The sequence below is a fragment of the Tribolium madens genome, unplaced genomic scaffold, assembly GCF_015345945.1.
Source record: "Tribolium madens isolate multiple individuals breed KSU strain unplaced genomic scaffold, Tmad_KSU_1.1 Scaffold_71;HRSCAF=194;Tcas5.2_LG6, whole genome shotgun sequence".
Taxonomy (NCBI): Eukaryota; Metazoa; Arthropoda; class Insecta; order Coleoptera; family Tenebrionidae; genus Tribolium; species Tribolium madens.
Genome location: NW_025401041.1, coordinates 2,594,428 through 2,608,602, shown reverse-complemented (window position 1 = coordinate 2,608,602; position 14,175 = coordinate 2,594,428). Strand labels below are relative to the sequence as shown.

Genomic DNA, 14,175 nt, shown 5'->3' with positions numbered 1-14,175 from the left:
CAGGCCGCCTGTGATGTTCCCGTGCGCTATGTTCTCGTCGAAGCCGTGGTGTCCCATCAGTGTGTATCTAACGTTGATGGCGTTAGTTTCGCCGCTATTTACGATGTTTTCCGATCCCGACTCGTAACGCCCCCAAAAACCCCCACTTTTTTTTTCAAAAAAATTACAAACAATGCATTAAGGACTCTCGCGGCCAGTAAGGTTTGTAGAAAAAAGGGCCCCCCAATCGCACTTTACCCCAGCAACACTGATGTTATTGAGACGCACGTGTTGCACGATAAGACTGATAAGATATCTAATTATGTCGTCTGTGAAAACAGAAACGCCCAAAAATCCGTCGCTTTTGTTTCAGAACTCAGTGCCTTTTGTGACGATGATTCGCGCGTGATTGTGACAGGAAACTCGACCGATTTCGTCCAAGATAAGCCGGTCATCATCAGGATTTCATATGGTTTTCATGGTGAGTACACCGCCGGATGTGTGGGTGGTAATTGAAGCGGCGCGCAGGTTCATTGTTATTTAACACTTCCGGTTTACGCCCTCCGAGCGCATCTCGCGATCATTATCGAGACGGCTGGGGACACGCAAACGAGAAATCGGTGCGTGAGGCTGCCGGAAATAAATGCCCTCATGGTCGACGACCCAACAATAGGGACTTTTTACCAAGCATTTAGGGAGTTTTAGTGCGAATTATTTGCACACTGTTTAACACTTGAGTGACAGAGGCGGTTTTACACCACTCAATTTGACCGATTTATCCAAGTAGAAAAGAAAAAATATGCAATCGTAACGTTGTTAACAATGCTTTTGTAGGTGGCTGTACTCTATACTTTTTAAATTCTTCTACAAGGGAATAATAACAAAAAATAATAATTATATTTAAAAAAATGTAATCATTTGCAAAGTGAATTTTGTCATATCGCAGTTTTCCACAAATTGTTGATATGTCCAAAAAAAAAAAATTATAAAACTGCAAAAATCTTTTAATTTGGCAAAAATGTAAACTCTATTTACACAATCCAGATTTTGATTAAGCAAATTGTTATTTATGTATCAAGGCACTAAAGTTTTATTTTTTATGACGAATGTGTGTGTTTAATAAAACATGACATTGACAGTATACTCCAGTGTTGTCAGATTTCTCGTTCCAATAGTATAAAACGCAAATGAACTAGCCCACCATACTAAACCACGAAACAGTGAAAAAATATTTATTGAATTAAAAACCAATACTTATAAAAAAATATAAGTTAGCAATAAAAATGATGTCTTTCCTCATGTTTACATTAGGACAATAATTTGACAACACTGCATATGTTCACAATCTACAATCGTAGTATAATGAACTACTTTAGTGCCGATTATAGACGCTTTACTGACAATTTCGGAAAAAAATAACTTCAAGATCGAAACAAAAATAAATATAAATGAAAAAACAAAAAAGGGTACTTAAAGTACTAATTTAAAATCAGATTTTTTTAAAATCTGATGATGTAACACAAAGAAATAGATTTTTGAAAGTCGCTATAAAAATAATAATAACAATAAGAGGCTAAAAAAGTCAACAAATTCTGATAATACAGTATGTCCCCGGATTGAGTTTACAAGAGGAAAAAAAATATCTTTGATTTTACGCCAAAACTTCAAAGGAAAAACATTTTTTGCTTCACCTGAAACAAGCAAATCTGTAATTAAAACTTCATTATTCTAACTCAGAAAGAAGAAAAGTTAATTTTTCTCTTGATTTTGGACTTAAAATAATTTTTGTCTGGTTTTTAAGTCCTATCACATTGGCGGTTTTATTATTTTGACACTTTGGCAAATGAATTTACGCAAATTAAATAACAAAAATGTTTGTGAAAAACATAATTTTAATAAACAGCAACTCGAAGGTAAAAACCAAAGTCATTTTTAACAAGTACTGTCATTATTTAATTAATAAATTAATTGTCAAAGTGACATATAGTTGTCAAATAAATACAACCGCCAATGTGATAGGACTCAAAAAGCAGAGAAAAATAAACTTTTCTTTTTACTGAATCAGAATAATGAAATTTTAAGTACAGATTTGCTCGTTTCAGATGAAGCAAAAATGTTTTTCCTTTGCAGTTTTGGCGTAAAATCAAAAATAAATGTCATAATATAGTTGTCCGTGTTTTTGACAGTCGCTGTACGAGATGAGATGATTATAATTACAAAAAATATTAATTTGTCAACAATAGAAACTATAAACGAAAACAAAATTAAAATTATTTAAAGACATTGTCTACTCTCATCGAAATTAATTTTATTTTTTAAAAACAGTTTGGCGAAATTGTAATTTTGCGTTTGACGTTTGCCGGCCGTTGACCCCGCTACCAACCTTGCAAATCAAAATTCTTCCAAATTAGTATTTAAACGACTCATATCTTAAAAGACCACAAACCCTCACACACGCGTCCCATAATCCATAACCCTACTAAAACTGTCACACTAAACGAGAAAATTATGTAAAAAATCCTACTATTTCCAAAACGTCTCATCTATTGCTTTTTTATTGAAAGAAGATATCGTCTAATATTACTAAAACCGCCACATAAATTAATTCTTATTCTGATCACGTGACGTAGACAATTTCAAATGACAATTGTCGGTCACGTGATAAAAATCGCGATCGCTGCCTACTTCGATGGTTTCAATTGGACTTTCTCGTTGAGCTGTGAGAAAAAAACAAACGGTGGTTTGTGATTGGTCGAGCGATAAGCGTTAGCTGCAGTTCCGGCCGAAATTCTTGGTCCGGTATGATTTATGCGGAATCAAGATAGCCGTGTCACTAATTAAATTATGTTTTTCTTAATTACCAAGTTCTGAAACATTAAGTGACTAAATTATTTTTATACGTCTGGCTAACTAAATAAATAAAATACAATAATAAATTTAAATTGTTTTTATCGTAAATGTTGCAAAGTATCAGATGACACAAACATTTTTCTTAATTTTCTTAAACGTGCTAAATTTCTCTCACATTTATTTTTTTTATTACCAACCGTGTAACAATGCCACAATCAATATTTAAACAGAAAAAAAAACGTGTAACGGAAATATTATTGAATTTTAAATTCGCATAGTTAACTATGATTTGTTGTCGTTTAGTAATAAATCTATTACCCAACTGTTGTTTGGAAAGAACTACGAATATTGGTCAATGTGATAAATGATAAGTGATCGTGTGGATTTAAATTATAACATTGATAATAATTTATTGTCAAGATACTGTCAAAATGTGGAAATAATAGGTATTATACAATCACAAATTAAAAAAAAATGGCCTGACCCGGGATCGAACTTGAGATTTTTGAGTTTTACAAAAACGAACCTCAAATAAAATTCAGTTTTTTGTTTTCTTTACACTTGCGCGAACTTCGCAATCATGTAACATAAAATAAATTTATGTAATTTTTTCTTAATCAACGAGGACATAACTTTTCAACTAATAGCTGTTTTGATTTATTTCGCCGCTTGCTTTATGCTAATTTAACTCCTTCCGATTACTTCTTGTAAATGTATTGAAAGCAACTATTTTATGTTACGCATATAAGAAATTAATGTGTACAAAGTACCATAAATAAAGAATTATATCGACGAGAGTTTTTCTTGAGACTTTATTTATTAAAAATAGAGAAACAAATATTTTTATTCGATTGTCATTTAAGGTTGGCAGCGATCTTAATGACAATTGACATTTGAGTTTCAAATTTACTACCAACCTTGAGAAAATGAATTGCCTGTTGAAGTACTCAAATGAGTTCTTTAAATACGTGACAATTGGAAAGAGGGTTTTAAATTTTCTACCAGCCTTAAAAAATGACTAGATTATTAAACCACCCAAACCAGTGCTTTAAAAGAATCGAGACAACAATGTAATTTTTTTTGCTTACTAAGTTAATTTTCATCGTGTGCAAGCTAACAAATCCGGATCCTGTGTTCGTAGCAATCTTAATGACAATTGACATTTGATTTTCAAATTTACTACCAACCTTTTAAAAAATAATTGCCCTCTATCTTTAAAGCATTTGAATGAAAGACACCACAATTGCCAATAGTGTTTTAAATTTACCAACCTTGAAAAAATAAATTTGGCTACATTAAAGCACCCAAACCAGTGCTTTAATAGAATCGAGACAAAGAACGTTTTTTTTTTATTGTTTCTCGCTTTTTAATCCAATTTCCATTATGTGCAAGAATAGCAAATCGAGACTCTGTGTTTAAGATTGACATTTGAGGTTAAAAACTACCAACCTTGAAAAAATGAATATCCCTATCTTATGAGTGCTTTGCCAATAGTGTTTTAAATTTACCACCAACTTCGAAAAAATAAATTTGGCTAGATTTTTAAAGCACCCAAAGCAGTGCTTTAATAGAATCGAGACAAAAAAATGTTTCTTTCGTGTTTTTTGCATTCTAATCTAATTTCCATCGTGTGCAAGCATGGTAAATCCGGATCCTGTATTCGTAGCAATCTTAAAATGACGATTGACATTTGAGTTTCAAAGTTAATACCAAATTTTAAAAAATGAATTGCTCCATATCTTTTAAAGCACTCGAATGAAAGATGCGACAATTGCCAATAGTGTTTTAACTTTACTACCAACCTTAAAAAAATAATTTGGTTAGACTGATGCACTCAAACCAGTGCTTTAATAGAATCGAGACAAAAAATATTAAAACGTTTTTTTTATTGTGTTTCTTGCATTTTAATCCAATTTCCATCATGTGCAAGAATAAGAAATCCAGACTCTCTGTTCGTAGCGATCTTAATGACAATTGACATTAGAGTTTCAAAACTACCAACCTTGAAAAAATAAATAGCCCTATCTTATGAGTGCTTTAAAGACGCGATAATTGTCAATAGTGACTTAAATTCAAAAAATAAAAAAAATAAATAAAAAAAATCATGTGCAAGAATAGCAAATCCAGACTCTCTGTTCGCACCTACCTTAATGACAATTGACATTTGAGTTCCAAAACTACCAACCTTGAAAAAATGAATAGCCCTATGTTATGAGTGCTTTAAAGACGCGATAATTGTCATTAGTGATTTAAATTTACTACCAACATTGAAAAAATAAATTTAGCTAGATTTTTAAAGCACCCAAAGCAATGCTTTAATATAATCGAGACAAAAAATGTTTTTTTTGTGTTTTTTGCATTTTAAACCAATTTCCATCATGTGCACGAATGACGAATCCTAGACTCTCTGTTCGTAGAATCTTAAAATGACATTTGAGTTTCAAAAAAGTACCAACCTTTAAAAAATGAATTGCCCTATATCTTTTAAAGCATTCGAATGAAAGACTCGACAATTCCTAATAATATTTTAACTTTACTACCAACCTTGAAAAAATTAATTTGGCTCGATTGAAGCACCTAAACCAGTGCTTTAATAGAATCGAGACAAAGGCGTTCCAATTTCCATCATGTGCAAGAATAGCAAATCCAGACTCTCGTAGCGATCTTAATGACAATTGACATTTGAGTTTCAAAACTACCAACCTTGAAAAAATGAATAGCCCTGTTTTATGAGTGCTTTAAAAATTGCCAATAGTGTTTTAAATTCACTACCAACCTTGAAAAAATAAATTTGGCTAGATTTTTAAAGCACCCAAAGCAGTGCTTTAATAGAATCAACACAAAGAGTGTTTTTTTGGTGTTTTTTGCATTCTAATCTAATTTCCATCGTGTGCAAGCATACCAAATCCGGATCCTCTCTGTTCGTAATCGTAAAACTTGTTTTTAAAAACCGCCTAAAAGCGCCGTTCACACGTTTATCAGTTCGCCACGCCTTCGAACACGATCTAAACCGCTCGGAGCGCAATAATCATCCGGATCACAATATAATAAACCGAAATAAGCATCACCCTTTCGAGGGCTTGGTGTCTTGTCATTGTTTGATCTCATGTGAAAGTCTCATCCTCCTCCCATTTAGGTACGGCCACGTTTAAGGTTAACTCATCTTCGTTCTATTGTTAATCCGTTAGTCTTGAAATGTCAATCTAACCTTAAAATTATTCATAAAGGTAAAAGTCGCAAAGATGCATCGCATGGTTTGAGGTCGCATTTTTTGGTCGGTGGATTCAGTATTTCAGTTTGGCGGCCATATTGAATCAAAAATGTCGCTCATTGTGTTTATGTCACGACGGATTTGTTAACGTTTTGTTATGTAAAACATCGCACGGGTGCTACCTGCGCCAAATCAATTATGGTAATCGACAAGGCGATAAATCTATTACCCGGTTTTTTTATCTAGCTGTCGTCAAAATCCCATGATCGATTTTTCCTTCATTTATACGACCGCTGGTTTTATAGTAATTAAACGCCATAAAACCATACGTTTAATGTTTGTTTACATATTTTCCATTTTCACACTTTCTAATAATTATTGAAATATTTATCGAGGGCTTGGTCTGGGTTATAAAATTTTATCTACTGGATCTTGTTGCTTCATCTCTATTTATTATATTTTTGTTTTTTTTCGAGTTTTTTTTTTACTTTTGTAACAGTGACGAGGCCTACGCAATAGACGCCGGCCATTTTTTATTATTATTACAACTTGAAAAAATAATGACAAACCTACTTTCCCACCGCAAAACAATAGTCAAACGGTACAGTATTGTTGGAGCTTTTTACATTTTTTATATCATTTCAGTGTTGCCAGATCAAAAACATAAAATTCACCAGATCCGAGTTGAAAAATTTGCCAAATTTTCACCAGATTTTTACGCAGTTTTCAGCGTAATAATCTACTGAAACTCTTCAAAAAAGCATAAATGGCATGCTTTACGGCCTAATTATGTGATTTTTAGGCTTGTTTTCAACAAAATTTTGCGAAATAATTGCGTTTCTAGCTGAAAAACGTGCCAAAACTCTCGAGAAAAATTGCTTAGATCTTTGATTGTTAATAAAAAATCAAGGAACTGTTTAATATTATTGGAAAATGCTGACAGTCTAAGTTTTGGTATTAAGATTGTTTATTCAAAGAAATTTTTTCTCATTGTTTTTGTATTTTGGGCCCTACATAAGGCATCGTAACTGAATACCAATTTTTATGAGTTACTATAGTTTTCGTTGGGAGAGTCGAATTAATATAATCTTTTTCTATATCAATTTAATGATTTTTGACACGCTTTGTGTCAAACTTTTCAACTCTCGTGAAAAAAACAGACTTTTCAGCTTAAACATCTGCTTGAACTTTCGAAAAAGGAAAAAACTATGTCATTTTCGGCCTAATTCTGTGTTTTTTTTGGCTTGTGTTTAACAAAATTTTGCAAAAAACATGCTACAAGAAATTCCCAAGAAATGCAAAATTAATATAACTTAAAATGGTAGTACAAAAACGTGCTTAAAAATATTCTCGGCTTGTTCTTGTTTTATTTTGCTCAAAAATCGAGTGAAACAAACAAAATAACACCAATATCAATTATTTTTGTAATTTTAAAGCGCGTTTGGACAAGATTTTGCAAAATAAATGAAGTAAGACGAGCGAAACAAGTAAAACCAAAAATAATATCAATTTCGATTTAATTTTGTAATTTTTTTGACTGCTTCACCGAAATTTTTAGAGTTTTCTTTGCTTTTATCTCAAAAACGTGCTTAAACACTTGAAAAGGGCAAAAATAACCCCGTTTTTGGTTGAATTTACCTACCTTTTGGCTTGTTTTTAACGAAATTGGCGAAATAATTGTGTTTTTAGCTGAAAAAGTATTCGAAAAAGACAAAAATCAATTGTCATTTTCGATCCTGTACAGTAGAATTTTGTAAAAAACAAACAGAACTATTTTTAACCAACTCAGTGGTTTTTCAACTTTTTAAAAAAAAATTGACGAAGTAATCAAGTTTCTGATTAAAAACGTAAAAAATGCTCGAAAAACGGATTTTTCATTTCCAAAAAGTCACCAGATATTAGAATTTTTACAAAAGTTTTTACCAAATAACTAGACTAACATGAAAATTACCAGATCTGGTGAAATTTCACCACACTTGGCAACAATGTATCATTTAAAAGCGGAAATGCTGAAATGAGCCATACAGGGTGTTAAAAAAAGATTGTAAAACATTTCAGATGATAATAGTATCGACAAAAACAAACAAAAAAGTCTTAATAAACATGGGTCTGCGGTTCCGGAGATATCGAAGATTATTTGTTTTTTGGAGAAGCTTCTAGTAAAAATTTTTTCACATTAAATATCTCCCGAACCGTTACTTTGCGGATCCATATTTATTAAGACTTTTTTGTTTATTTTGGTCCATACTATAAGGTCCTTAAATATTTTACAATCTTTTTTTAACACCCTGTATTCTAAATTTTGGAAAAAAATCATTTATTTGTTGTCCAACCGGAAATAAGTTACTTACTTCCAAGATTGAATCATCTCTTACCGACCGACGTCGCTCGTTTATCAATCTAGAACGGATGAACCAATTAATTTACCCTCCTCGTCCATTATAAAATCCCATCGCTATTTTAGTCTTTTGAATTATTTTTTTTCTAAAGGTGCAATGTTAAACATTGTATCAAATAACATAACGAGCCAATAAAATCCAATCCGAAGTAAAGCTGGTAGGATTCGTAAATCTGCGGTGTTCACTTAACCGAGTTAGTGGGCTTATCTTTATGGCCTACTAGATCCCGATAAGAAAAACGACTAACACTGACTCGTTTCCACGGGGACTCGTTTTGTTGCTCTCCCGTGTGGGTTCGCTTGTTTAATATGAATTTTTGCAAAAAATTATATACATAGTGATTCAAAAATTATGCTTGTAATCTGGGTCGCGCTGTATGTCGTTATCCATTCAGCGACTGTAAATTATCCCAAGATGTGGAACTTCAATTTAATAACTATAAAATGAACATAAAACGAAAGCAATAAGCGCAAGAGCAAGGCGGAAAACATAAGTTTTCTGACCGCAACATTAACGACATTATTTTATATTGTATTTCGTGTTATTGGCTCAGATTACACGTAGCTCTCCTTAATTTCTCTGATGTTGTTAAATCATTATTTTCAACGGTTACGAATTAATTTCAATTAATTGACAGTCGAAATTGGAAAAATTTTTTTAGGTCGAATAAAACATGTGTCCAGTGATTTCCGATAATTTAAAAATCTGAATTTTAAATTAAATTCAAGGATTGTTCAAATTCCGGCGACAAATCTGTTTAATTAAAATTTTTTGGTGATTTGTTGCAGGATGATCCCCAGTTTTGATTTTGTGAAAAATCCCGGATTCATTTTTATGCATATTCAAAGCTGGAATCTTGTCAAATAAGCAATTCTAATGCAATCGCTGACTGTAATGTAATTCGAGTGACATTTCTGTTTGTTTCAAAATGGTGGCGAATGTTATCGAAGATCCACCTACTGAAAAATTGCAAAATGTGAAAATCTTATAATTTTCCACTTTGTTGCGTCAGAGTGCAACGACTTTTATTATTGCGAGCAATGAAGATTCGCCTTGTTTCAAATTAAGAAAAACTTTTTATACAAGATCTAGGCAAAAAGTGTTGATTTTTAAAAACAGTTAAAAAAAAGGATTTTCAAAACAAAATTGCAAAATATTCAGACTTTGTTTTGATTTTCTATCATTATTAGCCTTTAATAATTATATTATTAATTAATAATTAAATAATTTATATACAGAGTGTCCCAGCGAATCGAAAATGGACTATGGACTAAGTGACCTTTAAATAGTAAAATAAAAAAATGTATAGAACATTGATAGATACTAATCTAGTGCATCACCTAAAATTATTTTTTTTTTTCAACCATACAGCATGTCTCAAAAATAAGTTACGATACAGACTTTTGTTTTTTTTTTAATGAAACACCGTATGTTTCTTGGCATTTTTGGATGTAGCCTTTTTAAACAATGTTTTTACGCTAAACTTTTATTAGTCGATTTCGCTTAGTTTTATAAATAAGACTTTTTTTGACGGAAACATGCACTTTTAAAAAATTTATTACACAAAAACTAAGACAACTAGAACAAATTTTTTCTTACTTCTACAAAGAAGAAAATACAGAATTTAAAGCTGTAGCATTTTTTTGTGTTTTGTATTTGTAAAGATTAATAAATTAAGAAGTTTGTTAAAAGGTAAATAACTTAAAAAAATTAAATGGAACACCCTATTTTTTATTTTTGCGATAAATTGTCTATATAAAAATATTAACTTTTAATGTCTAGAATTGATAAATAAAAAGATATTTAACATTAAATATTAATTGTAGCAATAATGCCTATCAATATCTCAGCATTGTTGATAGTATGGCAACCATAGTAATTCCACCACGGATCACTTATCCGTTGATTTATCTAAAAAATATAAAAGTCGTTATAAATACTAATTCGAATTATTTTATTGTAAAAATAAAGAATAATGGATTCAGTTTAACACAATGGGATTATGAAGTGATATTTCCTCCATCTCTTGTGCAACTGTGCACTTTTTGGCTACTGAAACCATAGTAATTTCTTTTTTAATGTTTAACGTTAAATATCTTTTTAGTTATTGATTATAAACACCTAAAAGTAAATAATTTTAGAGAGACAATTTAATAATCTTTTAAATGAAAAAACATCTGTTCCATTTAATTTTTTTAAGTTATTGAACTTTTAACAAACGCCTTAATTTTTTTATCTTTGCAAATGCAACACACTAAAAAAAAATTGCAACCTTATAGTTTATACCTTCTTCTTTGCGGTAGTAAAAAATATTTCTAGATGTCTTAGTTTTTGTGTAATAAATTTTCGAAAAGTACATGTTTTCGTAAAAAAACCGTCTTATTTTTAAAACTAAGCAAAATCGACCAATAAAAGTTTAGCTTAAAAACATTGTCATAAAAATCTACATCCAAAAACGTTAAGAAACACCTGGTGTTTCATTAAAAAAAACACAAGTTTGTATTCTAACTTATTTTTGAGACGCGCTGTATAGTTAAAAATAATTTTAAACGATGGACTAGATTAGAATCTATCAATGTCCTATAAATTTTTTTTTTAATTTTATCATTTAAAGGTCACTAATGGACTTTTTCATCTCGCTGGGACACCCTGTATACATTTAAATAATGTAATAATTAAATAATTATTCTTAATTATTTCTTAAAATATTGTTAGTTTGTGTTTGGTTGTCTATAAATAAAAGCAAAATCTTTTCTTAAAATTCAGTACACAATGTACAAGAAAGGCTGCTTTCAAAAATAGCCTTTTAACTGGAACCTGTATATTAGACATATTTTTCTAGTGTTTTTTGATATTTCTAAAATTCGATGTTTTCTGCTTTATTTACTGCAAACTAATTTGTTACTTTTATCATAATTCAGGTCAGATTAAGTACAGATAATGATTCACAAAAGAAGTCAACAGCGATAAGATAATAATTTGTTTTGTTTTTGTTTTGTCAAAATTAAAATTTAATTAACTATTATTAATTACACAGGGTGATTTAGAAAAAAAATACCTCGAAATATGTTGATTCTTTTTTCGCTGTTTATTATTTCAATAGCAATTTTTTAAATACCTATATGCTTTTTTTAAATTTTATCCTAGTATTTTTATTATTATGGGATGATGGCCTTTTTTTTTCAAAATCTAGAATAATTTTTCTGACATTTCATTTAATATGTTTTGCTCTTGATTTTAACAGAATTTAATTATGATTAAGATTCAGCAAAGTGTTCGAGACAGTCTTTAAATAATATCTTGTGACTCTTGCATAATGTTTTACAATTTTTATTTTTATTTTCAATAGTACTACTGAAATTTGATTTGTAATGAAAAATCTAGAATGCTATTGCTATCGCAAAAGGTTCAACCTGTGCAATAGAAGTATGTATTTTTATCAAAACAATTGTCTTACTTTATATTAAATATTTAGTAACTTCCAAAAAATATAAATTAAAACAATGTTGCTTATTTCAAGAATGTTAGCAGCGCTTTTGATTTGATACGTGAATCACTCTATAGACAGATTTATTTTTCAATTCCTCCAAACTGAAAGCCAGGATAGAACGTACGGCCGGAAGCAAGGAAAGTGACCGCGCGATATATCATCATTTCTAAATCGTAGGTGGCTGAGACCTATAGGTGCTGAAAAACTGCGTTAAGATATCTAGCAAAAACCAAATTACAGGAAACTGTAAACTGGCAATTTATTACATCGAAAAGGAAACCAATAATTAGCGCCATAATCATCAAGAAATAATTACTCTTAGAAAAAGTAAATTGTCATTTCTCAGCGGGGAGGCTCCACGCAACAAGTTAAGACATTAATAATCATAAAGACGTGATTTATATCCCCTATTATGCGTAATAAAAATAACCCAGTCCATATCAAGATTTAATTTCCTGGCACCTCCGCCAAAGTGGCCGCACGCCACTGGACGCGTATCCGTGTCAACAAAAATTTCCAATAAAACACGCTTGTGACTAGGCGCTCCCTCAAGGCGATCAAGTGTCATCTGCCGACATTTTTAACTTTCTTGGGTGTGTCATAAATACAAAGAAACAGTCCTAAAACTAGACCGCGCCCTCTGTGCAATTTTCGCAACGACTTATGTAAAACGTGTTTAATTGTTGAAAAAATACGAAATTAAATGACGCTTTTACCATTTGTTACGAAATAAGTGTCGTAAAATTAACACGCTCGTAAGATGGTTTATTACGGCCGTAACACTACTTTAGAATTAATTGTTACTAGCGGACATGTGTTACGATAATTGTACAATTTTTGGACAAAAATTGCGACTTTTTACGACGATGATACGATGTATGTCGGATGACCCACACGAATGCACCTACGTATGTCGAGGATTAGAACCATCAGATAGCTGAAATTTCAAACATCCCGGAACAATGTTGATGATTATAAACATTAGAATATATGGTATTTGACAATGATGGCTCGATTTATAGCCGTTGAGGGTCAAGTGAGCTGGTTTTACTTATATGGCACACTTTAGAAGTACAAAAAAAAAATGAGAGTACAAAAATGACAGTCCAGGGACTCTAGTTTTACGGCGTCACGTGATCACCTAATTGTCACTTATCTGACATTCCTTATGAAGTTCGCTGTACACATTTTTAATATTTAAAAAATAGTTTCCTGATAGAAAAAAAAAGAAACTGAATATGTAAATGTAAAATAAATTGAATAAATGTTCAGAAAATACAGGTTGTTTCAAAAAATGCCAAGTGAGATGAGATACCAGAAACTTGAAAAAAATTTAAAAAAATTCTATCTATAAAAATTTTGAAATTATGGGAGTTTAAATTTTACACTTTGACTCTATTTGTTGGAAAAATAGTTTTACAATAGTTTTTTTGCTACAAGTTATTAGAAGAGGAAATCCTGAATTGTTACTATATTTAACGTTATTTGTGGCTTTTATTGGCAAATATTTTTGTAACTTTACTAAATAATTATTAAAAAAAACCATATACAAGATCATAGATAACATTAAATAAAAATAAATGTCAAAATTTTTTGACACATTGAATTTTTTAAACATTTTTTCCATGTCCCTAGTATCTTACTCGTATCTTACTTGGCATTTTTGTCTAGAGCGTGAGTTCTGAAACACGCTGTATGACTGCAGTATTTTGTTTAAAATTAGATTCGTTTTAATTGTCAGGATTTAATTAATTGGAATCAAATACAGGGTGCTTCAGCAATGATTTTCTTTCAAACTCTCAAATAATTTTTCAAATAAGTTGAAAGGACTTTTACACTATATTTTTTTGGCGGTTAGAACTTATAGCGATTTGTTTTTTTTTTAGGAAAAATGTAGAAAGTTATACTACTATACTCTATACTCAGCAGTTTTATATTGTCATCACTTGTAATCACTTGGTCGAACAAGACGCTCAAAATCTGATTCCTAATTGCAATTATTGTAACATAATTGACATTGCTTATGAAGGTCACTGTACATATTTTCAAAATTTAAAAAAATATTATGCTTACACAAAAAAAGAAAAACAACTAAATAAACATAAAATCAGCTGAATAAATTTTCAGAAATGTTTCTGTAGTATTTTTTATAATATTACTCGTAATAATTGACAAGATTTAATTAAATGGAATCAAATACAGGGTGCCTCAACAATGATTTTTTTTCAAAATTGTTTAGAACAATC

The 14,175-nt window shown here is 30.7% G+C and overlaps 1 protein-coding gene across 3 annotated transcripts in view; it reads left to right on the top strand.

The window, feature by feature from the left end:
* LOC123009294 (Krueppel-like factor 8) overlaps positions 1-14,175 on the top strand; it is a 47,784-nt gene continuing 33,609 nt past the window's right edge. Inside the window, exons 1-2 of one of the 3 annotated variants that reach the window (XM_044405496.1) lie at positions 1-201; positions 353-460. Coding sequence is in view for 2 of the 3 variants with exons in the window: in XM_044405495.1 (XP_044261430.1) it covers positions 449-460 (12 nt within the window). In the remaining variant the exon portion in view is untranslated. Of the gene's footprint in view, positions 461-14,175 lie in introns of all 3 variants that reach the window. The other 2 variants (XM_044405495.1, XM_044405494.1) reach the window with 2 other exon arrangements.